At 36.8% G+C, this 16167-nt stretch overlaps 1 protein-coding gene across 1 annotated transcript in view; it reads left to right on the top strand.

Moving 5' to 3' along the window:
- GPR158 (G protein-coupled receptor 158) overlaps nucleotides 1-16167 on the top strand; it is a 509338-nt gene that overhangs the window by 461321 nt on the left and 31850 nt on the right. The window contains exon 7 of the mRNA XM_066385278.1: nucleotides 10095-10333. Within this exon, the coding sequence (XP_066241375.1) occupies nucleotides 10095-10333 (239 nt within the window). The remainder of the gene's footprint in view (nucleotides 1-10094; nucleotides 10334-16167) is intronic.

Genomic DNA, 16167 nt, shown 5'->3' with positions numbered 1-16167 from the left:
CGGTGCATTGTTTACTGTTCACGCCATTAGTTCTTTAAATAGTAGTGAGACTCTAAAGAGTTTTTTTTTAAGTCATTTGAAGTGTAGCCTCTTTCTAGTTTTTATGTTTATTGACCACCCCAATATATTAAAATTTCTTTACTTTTTCCTGAGTTAACAGCTCATACTAATGACTTACTTTCATGGAGTCTTATTGAAGTAATCAAGATAGATTTTATACAAATAAGTCTCCTTTTGTTTCACAGCCTTGTGTAATTATTTTATTTATGATTCAATTAAATTATAGAAGATGGTAACAATGAGCACAAAATGGGGGCAAATAAAACTGATTCTTAGGAACTAGCAATTGCACTGGTCGGAGCAGAGGTGTTTGAAGCTCACTAGAGAGAGGTGGCACTCACGCCAGCAGGACTGGCCTGGCGCATTCATTGTGGCCGCCCGCAGAATGGAGGATAATTGCTCATCTAGTGAACTCATTAAATGGAGCATAAAGAGATCTTCTTGTAAAGTTTGATTTCATACTAATATCTTTCTGACATCATTCCACAGAACAATCAAGGATGTGTTTCATTTAGAATTAAATAACTTAATCCTGTGTATTAGCTGAAGGAAAATGAAGTTAAAGGTATGGGAGTGGGCGGGGGATAAATAAGAATCTGACAGGAAATAACTTATTTTACTATATCTTTTGAGTTAATTTAGAAAGAGCGCCTGACCTGTGGTGGCGCAGTGGGATAAAGCATCGACCTGGAACACTGGGGTTGCTGGTTCAAAACCTTGGGCTTGCCTGGTCAAGGCACATATGGGAGTTGATGCTTCCTGCTCATCCCCCCCCCCCCTCTTTCTCTCTCACTCCTCTCTCTCTCTAAAAAATAAAAATAAAAAAAAATAAAAAATCAATAGAAAGAGCTACCCAAGATCTACAGGGAGAGAAAAATATATAGTATAATTCCTGCAGATTATTTCAGGTGTATTTTTTCATTCCTAGATTTATAACAATTTTTATAAAGAATTCATATGAATACTTCATTAATAAGGTTAAAAGAATGAGATACAGTAGGAGATAGAAAAGTTGGAGAAATGAATTTATTTTTGTCTTTTGTGAATTGATTATAGATGCCCTCATAGTATTATAAGTCACTCATGGTGCTTTATTTAAGTGACGATTTTGTAAAACAAAATATCAGAATGAGAGTGGGAGTTAAAATTAGCTAAGAATATTCTGGAGGTGAAATTAAAGAGAGGGTGGGTGGATGGATCACTATGATAAGGCTAGATTTCATCATCATGTAATATTTAGATATGGAAAGTTCTTAGATATTATCTAATTCATCTCAACCCCAGCTATTCATTTGAATCATATTTACATGAAAATAGGCCATGCCAATCTTCTTCCTTAATGTAGTGATCATATTCAATTACCCTCATCTTTAAATACCTCATAATTGTTTTCAAACTTCTTTCATTTTTATTTTTTGTGATGTGATCAAATGTCTATTAAAGGAGTCAGATAAAATTATTTTCAGAAAATCTTTTATAACATTTTACTGTGAAAACAAAATACTTAGTATAATGTTATAAAATCTGACTACTACTTTTAAGACTATATTTTGATCCTTCATGAACCCTGTTTGAGCACCATTGCCTATGGATCTTTCTATGGTCCTGGGGATTTTTCTTAAAATATTAATACATTTTTTTAATAAATTTTTATTAATGTTACTGGGGTGATATTAATAAATCAGGGTACATATATTCAAAGAAAACATGTCCAGGTTATCTTGTCATTCAATTATGTTGCATACCCATCACCCAAAGTCAGATTGTCCTCTGTCACCTTTTGTCTAGTTTTCTTTGTGCCCCTCCCCCTCCCCCTCTCCTCCTTCCCTCCCGTGCCCCCCTCCCTCCCACCCCCGGTAACCACCAGACTCTTGTCCATGTCTCTTTGTCTCGTTTTTATGTCCCACCAATGTATAGAATCATATAGTTCTTGGTTTTTTCTGATTTACTAATTTCACACCGTATAATGTTATCAAGATCCCACCATTTTGTTGTAAATGATCCGATGTCATCATTTCTTATGGCTGAGTAATATTCCATAGTGTATATGTGCCACATCTTCTTTATCCAGTCTTCTATTGAAGGGCTTTTTGGTTGTTTCCATGTCTTGGCCACTGTGAACAATGCTGCAATGAACATGGGGCTACATGTGTCTTTATGTATCAATGTTTCTGAGTTTTGGGGGTATATACCCAGTAGAGGGATTGCTGGATCATAAGGTAGTTCTATTTTCAGTTTTTTGAGGAACCACCATACTTTCTTCCATAATGGTTGCACTACTTTACAGTCCCACCAACAGTGAATGAGGGTTCCTTTTTCTCCACAGCCTCTCCAGCATTTGCTATTACCTGTCTTGTTGATAATAGCTAATCTAACAGGTGTGAGGTGGTATCTCATTGTAGTTTTGATTTGCATTTCTCTAATAACGAATGAAGATGAGCATCTCTTCAAATATCTGCTGCCATTTGTATTTCTTCCTGGGAGAAGTGTCTGTTCATGTCCTCTTCCCATTTTTTTATTGGATTGTTTGTTTGTTTGTTGTTGAGTTTTATGAGTTCTTTGTAAATTTTGGATATTAGGCCCTTATCTGAGCTGTTGTTTGAAAATATCATTTCCCATTTAGTTGGCTGTTTGTTTATTTTGTTGTCAGTTTCTCTTGCTGAGCAAAACATTTTATTCTGATGTAGTCCCATTCATTTCTTTTTGCCTTCACTTCTCTTGCCTTTGGAGTCAATTTCATAAAATGCTCTTTAAAACAAAGGTCCATGAGTTTAGTACCTATGTCTTCTTCTATGTACTTTATTGTTTCAGGTCTTATATTTAGGTCTTTGATCCATTTTGAATTAATTTTCGTACAAGGGGACAAGATGTAGTCGAGTTTCATTCTTTTGCATGTGGCTTTCCAGTTTTCCCAGCACCATTTGTTGAAGAGGCTTTCTTTTCTCCATTGTGTGTTGTTGGCCCCTTTATAAAAAATTATTTGACCATATATATGTGGTTTTATTTCTGGACTTTCTATTCTATTCCATTGGTCTGAGTGTCTATTTTTCTGCCAATACCATGCTGTTTTGATTGTCGTGGCCCTATAATATAGTTTGAAGTCAGGTATTGTAATGCCCCCAGCTTCATTTTTTTTCCTTAGGATTGCTTTGGCTAATCGGGGTTTTTTATACTTCCATAAAAATCTGATGATTTTTTGTTCCATTTCTTTAAAGAATGTCATAGGAATTTTGATGGGAATTGCATTAAATTTATAAATGCCTTTGGGTAATATGGCCATTTTAATTATATTTATTTTTCCTACCCACAAACAAGGAATATTTTTCCATCTCGTTCTATCTTTTTCGATTTCCCTTAACAATGCTTTGTAGTTTTCGTTATATAGGTCCTTTACATTGTTTGTTATGTTTATTCCTAGGTATTTTATTTTTTTTGTTGCAATTGTGAAGGGGATTATTTTTTTGAGTTCCTTTTCTAATATTTTATTGTTGGCATAGAGAAAGGCTATGGACTTTTGTATGTTAATTTTGTATCCTGCGACCTTACTGTATTGGTTTATTGTTTCTAATAATCTTTTTGTGAAGTCTTTCGGGTTTTTGATGTATAGGATCATATCATCTGCAAAAAGTGATACCTTTATTTCTTCTTTTCCGATATGGATGCCTTTTATTTCTTTGTCTTGTCTGATTGCTCTGGCCAGAACTTCTAGCACCACGTTAAATAAGAGTGGAGAGAGTGGACAACCCTGTCTTGTTCCTGACTTAAGGTGGAAAGTCCTCAGTTTTATGCCATTTAATATGATATTGGCTGATGGTTTATCATATATGGCCTTTATCATGTTGACATATTTTCCTTCTATACCCATTTTGTTGACAGTCTTAAACATAAAGTTGTGTTGTATTTTATTGAATGCCTTTTCTGCATCTATTGATAAGATCATGTGGTTTTTGTTCTTTGTTTTGTTGATGTGCTGTATTATGTTAACAGTATTACGTATGTTGAACCATCCTTGAGATTCTGGGATGAATCCCACTTGATCATGATGTATTATTTTTTTAATATGTTGTATTTGATTTGCCAGTATTTTGTTTAGTATTTTATCGTCTGCATTTATTAGAGATATTGGTCTGTAGTTTGCTTTTTTTGTGCCATCCTTGCCAGGTTTCGGTATGAGGGTTATACTGGTTTCATAAAATGTGTTTGGAAGTATTGTTTCTTCTTCAATTTTTTGGAAGACTTTCAGTAGAATAGGGACCAAGTCTTCTTTGAATGTTTGATAGAATTCACTAGTATAGCCGTCTGGGCCTGGACTTTTATTTTTGGGGAGGTTTTTAATGGTTTTTTCTATTTCTTCTCTACTAATAGGTCTGTTTAGGCTTTCTGCTTCTTCATGACTTAGTCTAGGAAGGTTGTATTGTTCTAGGAATTTATCCATTTCTTTTAGGTTGTTCAATTTAGTGGCATAAAGTTTTTCATATTAATCTACAATAATTCTTTGTATATCTACAATGTCTGTGGTGATTTCTCCTCTTTCATTTTGGATTTTGTTTATATGAGTTCTTTCTCTTTTTTCCTTGGTAAGTCTTGCCAGGGGTTTGTCAATTTTGTTGATCTTTTCAAAGAACCAGCTCTTTGTTCTATTAATTTTTTCTATAGTTTTACTGTTCTCTATTTCATTTATTTCTGCTCTGATTTTTATTATCTCCTTTCTTCGGCTGGTTTTGGGTTGTCTTTGTTCTTCTTTTTCTAGTTCCTTAAGGTGTGAAGTTAAGTGGTTCACTTGGGCTCTCTCTTGTTTGTTCATATAGGCCTGAAGTGATATGAACTTCCCTCTTATCACTGCTTTTGCTGCATCCCATGGATTCTGATCTGTCGTATTGTCATTTTCATTTGCCTGTATATATTTTTTGATCTCTGCACTTATTTCTTCTTTGACCCATTCATTTTTTAAAAGTATGTTGTTTAGTTTCCACATTTTTGTGGGTTTTTTTTTTCTTTTTTGCAGTTGAATTCTAGTTTCAAGGCTTTCTGATCAGAAAATATGCTTGGTACAATTTCAATTTTTCTGAATTTGCTAATGTTATTTTATGGCCCAACATATGGTCAATTCTTGAGAATGTTCCATGTACACTAGAGAAAAATGTATACTCTGTTTCTTTGGAATGAAGTGTCCTGTAGATGTCTATCATACCCAGGTTCTCTAGTGTTTTGTTTAAGGCCACTATATCTTTATTGATTTTCTGTTCGGATGACCAATCTAGAGCCGTCAGCGGTGTATTGAGGTCTCCAAGTATGAGTGTATTTTTGTCGGTTTTTATTTTTAGGCCAGTCAGTAGCTGTCTTATATATTTTGGTGCTCCTTGGTTTGGTGCATATATATTAAGGATTGTTATGTCTTTTTGATTCAGCATCCCCTTAATCATTACGAAATGACCATTTTTGTCTCTGAGTACTTTTGCTGTCTTGCTGTCAGCATTATTATATATGAGTATTGCTACGCCTGATTTTTTTTTGGATGTTATTTGCTTGCAGTATTGTTTTCCAGCCTTTCACTTTGAATTTGTTTTTATCCTTGTTGCTTAGATGTGTTTCTTGTAGGCAGCATACAGTTGGATTTTCTTTTTTAATCCATTTTGCTACTCTGTGTCTTTTTATTGGTGAGTTTAATCCATTTACATTTAGTGTAATTATTGACACTTGTGGATTCCCTATTGCCATTTTATAAATTGCTTTCTGTTAGTTTTGTATCTTGTTTTATTCTTCTCTTTTTTTTTTCTATCATTTGTTTTTGTTTGTTTGTATTCCATACTTCTTTCCTCTGTTGCTACCTTTTTTAAGTCATGTGCTTTTGTGGTGGATTTTTCAAGGGTGGTTACCATTAAGTAATAAAAAGAGTACCTACCATATTCATTGTAGTACCCTATCTTGTGAGTGTTTCTGCACTTCATCGTCTTTTGCTACTGTTAATCTCTGTCCTCTCCCCTTTTTTTTTGCTTTTGTTGTCACAGTTTAAATTCGGTTTTATTGTGTTCTTGGTGGAGCTTTTACTTGTGGTTTTGTTTTGTTTTGTTCTTTGGATCTGGTTGGAAAACCCCGTTTAGTATTTCCTGGAGTGGGGGTTTTCTGATGATAAATTCCCTCATCTTTTCTGTATTTGTGAATGTTTTTATTTCTCCTTCGCACTTGAAGGATAACATTGATGGGTATAGTATTCTTGGCTGAAAGTTTCTCTTTTTCAGGACTTTAAATATTGGGGTCCACTCTCTTCTAGCTTGTAGAGTTTCTGCTGAAAAACCTGATGTTAATCTAATAGGCCTTCCTTTACATGTTGTATTCTTCTTTTCCCTGGCTGCCTTGAGAATGTTTTCTTTTTCGTTGGTTTGTGCCATTTTCATTATGATGTGCCTTGGAGTAGGTTTGTTGTGGTTAAGAAAACTCGGTGTTCTGTTTGCTTCTTGAATTTGAGGCTTTAGTTCTTTCCACAGGCTTGTGAAGTTCTCGTCTATTATTTGTTTGAATAAATTCTCCATTCAATTTTCTCTCTCTTCTCCCTCTGATATACCTATTATTCTTATGTTATTCTTTTTGATGGAGTCAGACAATTCCTGTAGGGCTTTCTCATTTTTTTTAATTTTTGAGTCTCTCTCTTCTTCTCTCTGTTGTTCCTCAAGTTGCTTGTCTTCTATGTCACTAATCCTACCTTCTGTCTGGCCTGTTCTATTAGCTAAGCTTGTTACCTCGTTTTTCAGTTCATGAATTGAGTTTTTCATCTCTGTTTGATTTGTTTTTATAGTTTCAATTTCCTTGCTAATATATTCTTTGTATTCATTGAGTTGTTTTCTGAGCTCCCTAAATTGCCTTTCTGTGTTTTCTTGTATATCTTTGAGTATTTTTAGGATTTCTATTTTAAATTCTCTGTCATTTAGCTCCAAGATTTCCAATAAATTAAATTTTTTCTCCATAGATTTTTCCACATCTATCTGTGTTAATTCTCTTTCTTTTGTTTCCATGATATTTGATTTCCTTTTTCCTAATGGCATCTGAGGGTAGTCTTGTTGATAGCATTAATGAAATTAATAAAGAATAAAAAGTAGAAAAAAAATAAAAAATAAAAAATAAAAAAAATGTGGAAAAAACCCAATAATAATTTATTATTTCCCTCCCCTTTTCTTTCTTCTCTTCCCCTCCTCTTTCCTCCTCCTTAGGAAAATATCGTGATAAACTGTGAATTATATTATGCTAAATGAAATAAAAACTGCGTATAACAAAGGACCTGAGTTGGGGGGAACTCTTCAAGGGGAAAAAAAGGAAGTAGGGTCCCAGAAAATGCAAAAAAGGAAAAAATTTGGGTCAAGTATAAAATGATTTGCTTGTAAGTAATAGTTGACTAAGAGATATAATGAGAAGGATAAGAGAGAAAATAGAAAAAGGGGGGGAAAAACAAACTATTGTATTAAGTGGAGCAATGACTGAATAGAATGGAGATCCTGGGTTGGGAGGAATGCTAATGAGTTAAAAAGCGAAGTGAAATGCACCCAAAATTCCACAAAAAAACTTGAGTCCCAAATTAAATAATTTGTTTGTGATTGAGGATTGAATGAAAGGAAAATTAAAAGGAGAAAAGAAGAAACTAATAGAAAGGGAGAAACAATAATAAGTGGAAAAGGAAAGGAAGATAAAAAAAGAGAGAGAGAGAAAGAGTTAAGGGTTTTGGAGTGTAACCCTCATGGAGAGTAAGGAAGAAGAAAAGAAATAAAATGAAACACTTATGGGTAGTGTAGTTCAAGAAAAGGAAAGAGTAAGATGGGCAGAGAATAAAAGGACCTAGGTGGAGGAAATAGAAATAATACTAATAAAGGCAAGAGGATGAAAGAAACAAACAAACAAAAGAAGTAGTGGAACAAATTATAAAGTCTGTGGATTTTTTTTGAATTTGAGAGGTTAACTTTTTCTTCCCTTTCCTTTCCTCTCCCTCTTCCTAGTCAGTGACTCTGTACCCCAGGCTCTGCCCCTGTGGCACGCTTAGGTACGGATTTGCAGTTGATGAGACTCTACGGCAATGTCATATATTTGGCTTCAGTCTCGTTGGTAGTCAAGGCTTGTTAGCGTTTGCAGGCTCCAACAATGAAAGAGTCCGCTTTCCCGAAGCCTCTCTCCTAGTCTCTCCTTCCTGAATTAGCAGCCTGATGATCCAGCTATGAGGCTGCCGCTGCCTCTGCCTGGGGAGTAAGAGGTTTAGAGAGCTGGCAAATCCCCACTCTATCCCCACTCAATGCAGGGCTCTGGGTAAGGCTCTGGCAGTCAGAGCAGCCAGCGTAATCAGGCAGGGATGGGAGCCAATTGCTCTCAAGGTGACGTTCTCTGAGCTTCTAGGCCTGTTTAGCACACCCAGCACTCTGTGGGACCACTGTCCCCAGGCTTTCCGCATTTTGTAGGCTGTTTTGACTGGGAAGATGCCCTAGTCGCTGCCTGCAGTACAGGAGGTCTTAACATCTGCCAAGTCCCTCTTTTTAGCATATGTCCCAGAGTATGAAAGCTCTGCCAATCAGAAGTTGCCCCCACCCTGGCCGGTTGGCTCAGTGGTAGAACATTGGTCTGGTGTGCAGAAGTCCCGGGTTCGATTCCCGGCCAGGGCACACAGGAGAAGTGCCCATCTGCTTCTCCACCCCTCCCCCTCTCCTTCCTCTCTGTCTCTCTCTTCCCCTTCCGCAGCCGAGGCTCCATTGGAGCAAAGATGGCCCGGGCACTGGGGATGGCTCCTTGGCCTCTGCCCCAGGCGCTAGAGTCGCTCTGGTCGCAACAGAGTGATGCCCCGGAGGGGAAGAGCATCGCCCCCTTGTGGGCAGAGCGTCGCCCCCTGGTGGGCATGCCAGGTGGATCCTGGTCGGGCGCATGCGGGAGTCTGTCTGACTGTCTCTCCCCGTTTCCAGCTTCAGAAAAATACAAAAAAAAAAAAAAAGAAGAAGAAGTTGCCCCCACCCCTTTAGCAAGAGGCACTAAAAAATATCACTCCTCTTGTCTTGGGTAGCTGAACTGAGAGAGATCTTGTCAATTATAGCCACGTAGGTCAGTTGGGAGGTGAGCAGCCTGTGGGTTAGGCTAATTTCAGGGATTAGATCCGTGGAATTTCTCAAGAACAAACTGCAAGCTGCGCACGCCCCTCCCCCAACACTTGATTGTTAGCTTGAATGGCTGGGTGAGGTGCCCCTCCCACCTAGAGAAGTTCGGGTGTAGGGAAGTTTTCTTTGGCGCACTCCCCGTGCGCAACTGGCAGCTGCTGCTTGTGGCGCCGGGGATTACTCACACGCAGGTGGTTGCTGGGCTGATGGCAGCTGGGCGCGGGAGGCTGGGCTGCCCGCAGCCCGGGGCTTGGGTGGTCGCTTTCGGCACAGGCCGGAGGCTGGGATACTCGGTGTGTGGCGCACTGGCGTTTGCTCGCGTTTGCTCGCATAGGCACACTCTTTCCTCAGCTTGAACTAATGTCGGGGCCACAGCCTAGCTACCTTCACACCCCTAGGTCCTCCCGACTCTCAGTTCCAAGTGAAAGCAGCCTTTGCTCAGGTTTGAGGAAGGCAGAGAGTTTCTTTGTCCGACTTATTTCCCTCAGGGTTGATCATATATTTAGCCAATTTTTTGCTCGATCGTACCTTTGCCTTCAGGGTGTGAAACTCTCGGATGCTCCCAAGGATAGGTTTTTCTGTCTCTGGTTGTTGAACTTGTTGAAATTTTGGGGAGATTTGTCAGTCCATGTCCTCACTGCGCCATTTCTATGACGTCCTCCTACATTTTCAAAAGAATTCTATTCTATGCAAATTTATTTAATCTCTAATGTAGGGTATTTTTTTCTGCCATTGGAAGATAAAACAATGAGACTAAGTAAAAATAAAAGCCCTACTCTTTCTGTTTTTTCTTCCTTTTAAAACTCTGCATACATAGATTTTGGTAGGTTTAAACTTCACCTAGAAAAATATGATATTTCACAATTTGACTGACTTTTAGGTTTCCCTTAACATAATGATGTCTTGCTTTTCCAGGGTTTTGAAAGTGTTCCTTTCACGAACAGCCCAACGGATTCCGTATATGACTGGTGGACGGGTTATGAGGATGCTGGCCGTCATACTCCTAGTAGTATTTTGGTTTCTTGCTGGCTGGACTTCATCTGTTTGCCAGAATTTGGAGAGGAAGATTTCTCTCATTGGCCAAGGGAAAACATCTGATCACCTCACCTTCAACATGTGCCTCATTGAGCGCTGGGATTACATGACAGCAGTTGGTACGTGGTCACTTGTTTTGTGTGTTTGTGCCCCTTTTCCAGTAACATTAAAATAGACTTCTTTAGAAACTTGTCCAACCCTTTCACGAAACCTAAAGGAATTTCACCTCATATGGTTTTGGTAAAACACTATTATGAAAAGGATAGTAATTATATGTGGAATGAAAACTATTCCTGAAAGTTTCCATTATTTTTCAAAGGTATGGAGCTTTGTTGTAAAAATGTCAAGTAAATGAGGAAGAAGATTTGCAATTAATGAAGGCAACTTCTTTGTATAGAAAGACTTTCTCTTTTCATCCTATCAATGTGTTTCCATTTATTAACAGTAGCTATTCTCTTGAGTTATTTCTTTATTTGGGAGAAAAATGGAAACATGCTGGTATTTTTTTACATAGGTTTGGTTCTATGATATATCAAACTTGATATCAAGGGCATTCTTTTTGTAGAGATTTTCTCTGCAAGATCTCTAATTAATCTGTCTTTCCTATGAAGATTATTTATTAGGACTTAGTATGACCCAATAGCAAAGCCAAGCTAGTTGGGAATAGTAAGAGTTGTGTGACTGAGAAACTGGAGAACTTGGAAGAACCACATAATAGCTTGGACCAAAGCCATACATTATTTTTCTGACACCTTAGTTTTTTGAAAAACAAAGAAGAAAATCCCATAGGAATCTGGTCTTTTGTTACTATTAGGCTGTTTTAAGCTAAGCCTCCAAAGATACAAAATAAAAGAAACCATACCTTTATAATTTTGTTGTTTCCATTCCCCACAATAAGTCATGGGACAAATCTTATATTAGTTGGCATATATCAAGAATAAACACGGGTTTAATTTCCATTTTCTCTCTTCCCTATATTTGGCAATTGTTGGTTGACTATTTAGTATTTTGCTAGAACCTAATAACATATATTTAGTTTACAATTTAACCAGAACAATATTTTTATGGGCTAGATGTTTTAGGAATCTTGTAGGCCTGATATTTATAATAATAAAGCAAGGTAGGAAATAGTTATAATGATAATATATAAAGCCAATCATTATTTTGAGCAATATCAAAGAAGACGTTAAAAGATCCATATCATTAGATATCGATATCTATAGCAGAAGGAAAAGCATAGAACTAAGGTAAGAAACAACTCTGATTCTGACTTTAGTTTGAATATTGAAATTAAACAAATTATATAGACATAAAATTTTCACTCAATGGAAACCTCTAATGGTATTTTACATTCTTCAATCCAAGTTAGCCAAACTAAGAAAAATCATTTGCCTGTATTTCTATGAAGAAAACTCACTATATTCTTTTCTGTTTAACAAAGAATATAATAATCACAATACATGGTGAGGCGTCATTGGGTAGAGGATAAATAAGTAGGAAGCATTGTCTGTTTACCTAGCATTCTTGTACTTTTGTACATACTGGTTTGGAGATGTGTGCAAGGCCTTTAAAAATTTATTTTGTACTCTGTAGAAGATCACATTTGTGATTTATATGTAGAAATAAATAAAGATATATAATTTACGATAATCTGAAATTCATTTTATATAAAATCTCTTGTATATATATAAGTGAGAATCTTATACAATGAACAAGATCCACTGAGTGCCTGTAGAGTCTGTAGTACTATTTTGTACTATTTTGCTTTGCAGGAAGTGTAAAATGTATAAATGCCTTAGTGTTCATCAATTAGCTTATTGGTTTATGTAGATAAATGAGAATTGTTAAAAAATAGTAAAAAGCAAAATTAGGTGGTAAAGACTCTAGGCTCAATAGTATTTCAATAAGGAAAATAGCACTTTGGACCAGAACCCAGGAATCTTCATAAAAGAGAAGTTCTTTGAGCCATGGGTGATATTTAGATCAGCAGATTTCAACCCTTTTCATCTGATAACACACATAAACTAATTACTAAAATTCTGCAGCACACCAAAACTATATATATATATATTTTGCTGATTTGACACAAAAAATTCAGTATAATTTTTTTTCATTTATACCAGATGGCTATTGTGGGGCAGCTGTGCTAGGCTTGCTTGCTGGTTTACAGGCTCAAAGCCCTTTGCCTAATTAGTGCATGAGCACATGGCAGCGCCACGTGTGTGTAGCCTATATAAGGCTCTGGGGGGCTCGTGCTCAAGGGGACTGCGATGGTGGATTGTATGCCCAGCACTGTGAGGGGCCATTTTGCTTGCTCTTTTTTGCCTGAGAGGTGGTTTCTTGGCCGTGTGTTTGTCCGCCCAACCCTTTCCAGCTCCACAGTTTTTCTACCCTCTGCCCGAATCCAAAGTGAACCTGCCTGGCTTCAGTACTGGTATTACAGCTACTGTTGTCATTTTTTTTTTTTTTTTTACAATCTAAGGGAACAGAGGTCAGTGACTCTGAATAAATAGTCAGGTACTACGTGTTTGAAAAAAATTTTAACCAGTTAAAAATCGCTGATTTAGATTCCTGTAAAGAGGTATAGAGAACGTTCCCTTTGATAGGAATAGTGGTGGAGGTGTGTAAGAATTGTGTGAAACATGAAGGAAATGCCTAGTGAGAAAAGAGGATTATGTTGGAATCCATTGTGAATAATGATGAACGGTTAGGTTTATTGTGCGTTTTAGAAAACCTGCTATGAGAATTCAGAGAACCAGGAGAGTTCAGTCCAGATTGCTTTTAAAACATATATTTTTAAGTGAAATATACCACATTTAGGGATTTTGGAGTTGGAATTATTAGAATGGAAAAGGACTTAGAGCAATGTTTCTCAAAGTATGGTCTCAGAACCAGGAGCAGCAGCAGCACTGGAAATGGGCTGGACATGCAAATCCTTGGGCCAGTGTCCAGACTTCCTCATTCTGAGGTAGTGGCTCCTGGCAATCTGTGTGACAAGCCCACCCAGTGATTCTGATGTTACTAAAGTATAGAATACTGACTCAGAAAAGTAATCAGGTGAACTTCATAGAATGTAATGATCACTTATTTCAGCTGTGCTTTGTGTATTTCAGAACACACTTTCCATATCGCTGATCAACCACTAGAACAGTCTTCAGAATGATTATTTCAAGTGTTGTCTTGTATCCTGTCTTCATATCTCCAAATGACCCATGTTTCTCTTTTCTCCAAGAGGATCCCTCCTTGAAAAATCAAGTAGGAGACATCAGATGGGAGTGTCTCCCAATTCTTGACTACATATCTAAAAATCTTCCTATATTCTTACTGAGTCTTATTTTTTCTCCCTCTTACTATCTGAGCTAACTCCTGTGCCATTTTCATCCAATATTTCATCCAATAACAGTAACCTTTCTCATTTTTCATGACTTTTCTGTCAATTGAGACTCCCCTACCTCCCAAATTAGTCATTGAAGAATTCCATCTGACCACAACTTTCTCTCCTACCTTATCTAACTACTCCTTCTACAATAGATCTTTCGTGTCATGGGCTATTTTTATTGTATTTTGCTGCCACTAAATTCTGCCTTTCTCCAGAGAGAAAGCTTACCAAGTAGCAATGTTTTTTTCCTACCTGCCAGGAGAAAAATGTGGAAAAAAAATAGGCACTTTTTAATATTTCTGGATAATGCCAGGAAAGGGGACATAAAGGGAAAGGAGGACCCTGAGCCCACTTTTCTAGAGACCCTGAGATGGGTTAGACGAGAGAGGACGGAGATCCGTAGGCCAAGAGGGCCACTGCGAACACAGTTCCTTGGACAATACCAAGGTCCATTAAAGTAAGGAGGCAGAGAGAAGCCAGAGACGGAGTATGCGGAGAAGATCTAGGTCATGGCTTTAGGAGTAAGATAGAAGTAGCCAGACTTGAGAGACAGGAATTAGTTAAAGGCGTTAAATGATAACATTAGAGTCTCCTAGAAAATAAAAGGCTAGTGATAAGATAGAGACCAAAGGATAAGAGGAAGTTAAATGTTGAGGGTGGCGTTTTTTTGTTATCTCCCAGTCATTGTCTGTGTCCTAACTACAGGGACGCCTTAGTTTCAATAATATGCTTTTTCTACAGTGACAAAATTTTCTAAAGAAAAATCAAAAGACACATGATTTAACTGTGGTAACAGCTTTTTGAAATGAGGACTGTCTTGAAAAATCAAAGACATGTGGTTGCTGTAATTTTTTTCACACAGCCCTAGAGATTTTATTTACTTAATCTTTCAGCATGTTACTATTTGATATTCTGTATTTAGTTGTGCTTAATTTAATGTTTTCTAATGTGCAGCATATGCCTCTTTGCAGTTTGCTTTATATATATTTCTTTAAGTAGCATGTTTACCACTAGATTTTTTAATATTCTAGCTCTTATTCAATAGTGAATTCATGCATCTTTAGTCATTCAAAAAGCAATCTGCACTGAAAGCTGAGTTATTCCATTTCCTAAGCAGCAGTATTTCCCTGTGGGAGATGCTGTAGAGAGGCAGGCAGTGGGTTGTACCGTGAGATTGTGGGGAATTTTTGTCAGGAAGCTGCATATGCTTATATTGGTGGCAGATGCCAGTCTAGAATGAAAGAGAAAGCTATTGTTAATAATAACTTATCGATAAACATGCATTCTAGATCGTGCATTCTAGATCAGCTCCTTTTTTCAAATACAAAATGAAGAGCCATTTGAAAGAATGCAGTACTGATTTTTCTACTGAAGTAGAACTCTATTTAGAAATATGAGTAATAATTAATTTTTTTAATTTAGGAGTTAAAATAAATGAGATGACTGATCAGTTAGAGTATATAAGTTTCAGGTAATAGTTTTAAAGAATAGGTTAATTCTATTTTTGCTTACTGCTCCAAAACTGCTCAAACAGTGCTTTTTTTTCTACCACAATTCTTACAGATGGAAGAAACAAAAAACAGCTTGGAAAAAAATCTCTGAGCCTCTATGAACCTCAGTTTATTCTTTAAGGAAATATTTTAAAACATAAAAAAAATAAATAAAAAATCTGTCTGAATTCCATTGTTTTTTGTGTCTATCTATAATTTTTAATATTCATTGTTTGTCCTGTATTAAAAAATGTGAGGTAAGCTTTAATAGAAAACAAATACGCATATGAACATTGCAACCATGGAAGACAGATGGATATTGGACAATGTGAGAAGTGTTTTATAGCCTATTTTTCTGGGAGTTCTGTTTGTTTTTTTGTTTGTTTTAATGGTTTTCTTTTATCTGATGAAAAGAGAATTTCAAAATTTGGGTGTATCAGAGTATTTCTAGATCAGATTTCTAGATCAGACTACAATCCCTATAGAGACTTAATTGTTGTCCTTATACTATTCATCATCATGTAACTCAGCACTTTGAATTTTTCTGAGTATATTTAGTTAGTATAGTATTTGTCACTCACTGAAGACAAAAGAAAGTATTTTTATATCTGCTCAATCCTCTTTCTTCTCCCAGTCTGGTAGCTATGTGCTCCTCAGCAACATTGCCTATATGCTCACACTGTGCTCCTGATACCTAATTAAGTGTCTGTCAGTCAGAGGCTCTTGGTAAGTATTTGTTGAGAGTAAAGAATGAGTTCAATTCCCTTTATGTTGTGATATTTTCTGTGGTTGGGATTAGACCAGTGTAAGGAAACATGTTTAACTCTAAAAATCCAGGAGTTGCACATTTGTGCCCAGTTTCATTTTATTTAATTTTTTAATTTTATTTTTATTAAATGAGAGGAGAAGAGACAGAGAAACAGACTCCCACATACACCCCAGCTGGGATCAACTGGGCAAGCCCTCTATGGGGCGATGTTCTGCCCATCTGGGGCTGGTGCTCCATTGCTCAGCAACCAAGCCATTCCCAGTTTCATTTTAATGGGAAAAGTGTATGTTCATATTTGGGGAAGTGTTTTTGAGA

Source organism: Saccopteryx leptura, chromosome 5 (assembly GCF_036850995.1).
Source record: "Saccopteryx leptura isolate mSacLep1 chromosome 5, mSacLep1_pri_phased_curated, whole genome shotgun sequence".
NCBI lineage: Eukaryota > Metazoa > Chordata > Mammalia > Chiroptera > Emballonuridae > Saccopteryx > Saccopteryx leptura.
Note: the sequence above shows the minus strand (reverse complement) of the source record. Positions and strands in the feature narration are given on the sequence as shown.